This window comes from Peromyscus maniculatus, chromosome 5, assembly GCF_049852395.1.
Source record: "Peromyscus maniculatus bairdii isolate BWxNUB_F1_BW_parent chromosome 5, HU_Pman_BW_mat_3.1, whole genome shotgun sequence".
NCBI classification, from domain to species: domain Eukaryota; kingdom Metazoa; phylum Chordata; class Mammalia; order Rodentia; family Cricetidae; genus Peromyscus; species Peromyscus maniculatus.
The window spans coordinates 137,200,246-137,202,700 of NC_134856.1; the positions used below are offsets into that span (position 1 = coordinate 137,200,246).

General features: G+C 62.6%; 1 protein-coding gene across 1 annotated transcript; it reads right to left on the minus strand.

Annotated features, from left to right (window-relative positions):
* Window positions 1-329: 329 nt before the first annotated feature.
* Window positions 330-1,055, minus strand: Neurog1 (neurogenin 1). The gene has a single exon (XM_006976762.1). The coding sequence runs from the start codon at window positions 1,053-1,055 to the stop codon at window positions 330-332; it is 726 nt and encodes a 241-aa protein (XP_006976824.1).
* Between the last annotated feature and the right edge of the window lie 1,400 nt (window positions 1,056-2,455).

A 2,455-nucleotide genomic window follows, 5' to 3' on the forward strand; every position in this document is an offset into this window, starting at 1 on the left:
CACACTGAAGTGGTGGCTGGGGTCAGGTCTGAGCCAGTCACAAAGGAGGTTTTGTGGAGTTCAGAAAGTGCAAAACGAAGGGCCGGCTGAGGGCGAGCAGGAGGGGCCGGTGCTGGGGGCTAGAGACGGGGGTGGGGTGGGGTGGGGGGCTCAGCAAGGCTGCAGCGACCTAACAAGTAGTCAGGTATCCTCAACTCTTTTAAGTTCCCAGTGTCCACCTGGGAGGGGTGAGGGTGGTCCTGAGGGTGGTCCCTGAGGCCTCAGCCAGTTCCCCATCTATTGCTTATTGACTGGGGGAAGAAGAGGGTAATAACGTTGCCCACACAGGCCTAGTGGTACGGAATGAAACAGGGCGTCGTGTGGAGTAGGTCTTTGGGCAGGCCAGGGAAGGAGAAAAGGGGGTCGCCGGGACCGTAGGTGAAGTCTTCTGAGGCAGAGGGACTGCTGGGGTCAGAGAGCGGCGAAGCTACGGTGGCGCAGGGGGAGGCAGCGGCTCCCGAGCCCCAGGACTCCGCGTCGCTGGTGGGACTTGGGGGCCCAGGCAGGCAGGGGGTACACTGCGGAGGCAGGAGGCGCTCCCGGGCACCGCCCCCGGGGAGCCCTTGATCTGCCAGGCGCAGTGTCTCAGCCAGGGCCCAGATGTAGTTGTAGGCGAAGCGCAGCGTCTCAATCTTGGTGAGCTTAGTGTCGTCGGGGAACGAGGGCAGCACACTGCGCAGTGCGTCCAGAGCAGCATTGAGGTTGTGCATGCGGTTGCGCTCGCGATCGTTGGCCTTGACCCGACGGCTCCTTCTCAGGGAGTGCAGTAGCGCCTCGGACCGCACCCGCGCGCGACCTCGCCGGCGCCGGCGTTCCTGCTCTTCGTCCGGTGCACTGGGAACATTCGAGATGGTGGGCGCACTCCTGCGGGCTGGCACGGACAGCCCCGAGGTTGAGGCTAGGGGCTGGAGCCTGGCACAGTCGTCTTCGTCCGTAAGGAAGCTGGACAGGTCGCTGTTGCTGTTGCTGCTGGCACAGTCGAGGTCGGAGAGGCAGGTCTCCAAAGGGGCAGGCATCCTGGCAGTGCGCAGGACCACGGACAGGAGGAAGTTTAGAAGGCTTGAGTGTGAGCCGATGGCACAGCCGTCGAGGCGCACTTACTTTCGGTAGGACCAGGGGCTAGTCTGTGCCTGCTGCAGGCGGGAGGGCCAGGGAAGATCGCAGGGACTCCGGGGGAAATGGGCTTGGCCTCCTAGCCTCGCCTGCAGGGGCCACGCGCCCGACTGGTCTCCCGAGTGATGTCGCCGGCGATCAGATCAGCTCGTGTGAGCACCGAGTGTGGCACACGACCGGCCTCAGGACCCCTTAAGTACGGCGCACAACAATGGACGCCCCCCTCCCTGGCCACCTCCGCCCCCGAGGCGGCGCGGGTGAATGGAGAGAGGCGGCAGGTCAGCCCCGTGCGGCGCCGGCTATTTGCATAATTTATGCTCGCTGGAGGCCGCCCCCCGCCCAGCCCCCCTCCTGGAGCGTGCCCGTAATTACTGCGGGCCAATCGGTGGCCCTGCCTGCTTCGGGAGCCAGATCAAGCGAGGGGGGCCCGGGCGTCTCTGGCAGGGAAACCCGGGCGGGGGCCGGAGGCGATTAGCGGCCGGCGGAGGCACGCTCCTCCCAGGGCAGCGCCGGCGCTGGTAGCCGGGGTGGGATGGGGAGGCGGGGCCCTGGCAGAAAGCGTGAGCTGCGCGGCGGGTGTTGGAGAACTGGGGTTGAGGCTGGAGTCTGGGTTCGCATCCCTTCTCCTGCTGTTGAGGGCTCTCGTGAATTTGAGCTAGTAGTTTCCCCTCTCCCAGCCGTCGCACGTCACACCTTTATTTAAACGGAGTGACAGAAGTGTAGCGTTGGACGATGATGTTAGACCATTTTAGTAGGTCCCTGGTCGGGCGCTTTTTAAACCCTGCAGCTCCCTCTGAGTGACTGTGTCCAAACAGACTGGAGAGAGGACCAGCAAAGAGCCACAAGGCTCAGGGAGGGGAGATAGGTGTCCCTGCTCTGCCAAAGTTAGTGAAGAAAAGTGCAAGACGGGAAGCAAACCTAAAGTAAAGGTCCAGTGGGTTCCCAGGCTGGGCTGGTCCTTGGCGGACCCACTCCCCTCCCATCCCCACCCCCACCCCGTGCATCCTCCCCCCTCAAAGACTCACTAAGTAACAGGGGTGTGTCTCTCCTCTTCTCCGGAAACCTTGCTCTCTCCATTTCCAAGAATCCTCTTGTGCCTCACGTTTTGGAACTGTGCCAGCCTCAGGGGCCCACACCAGTACCAGCTGGCTAAGGGACTTAGCTTCTGGGCAGGAGAGAGCTGTCCCACAGAAAGCAGAAGCACACAGTATAATTCCATCCCCACACATTCTGCCCATTCGGCTATAAACTTGCCTATTCCAACAGAGGGTCCCCGTTCTACAGGTCAAGTTTCCTGTTTGCC

Excerpts from the sequence above, each read along its gene's own strand:
- Neurog1 (XM_006976762.1), bottom strand. The coding sequence starts at position 1,055 with ATGCCTGCCCCTTTGGAGACCTGCCTCTCCGACCTCGACTGTGCCAGC.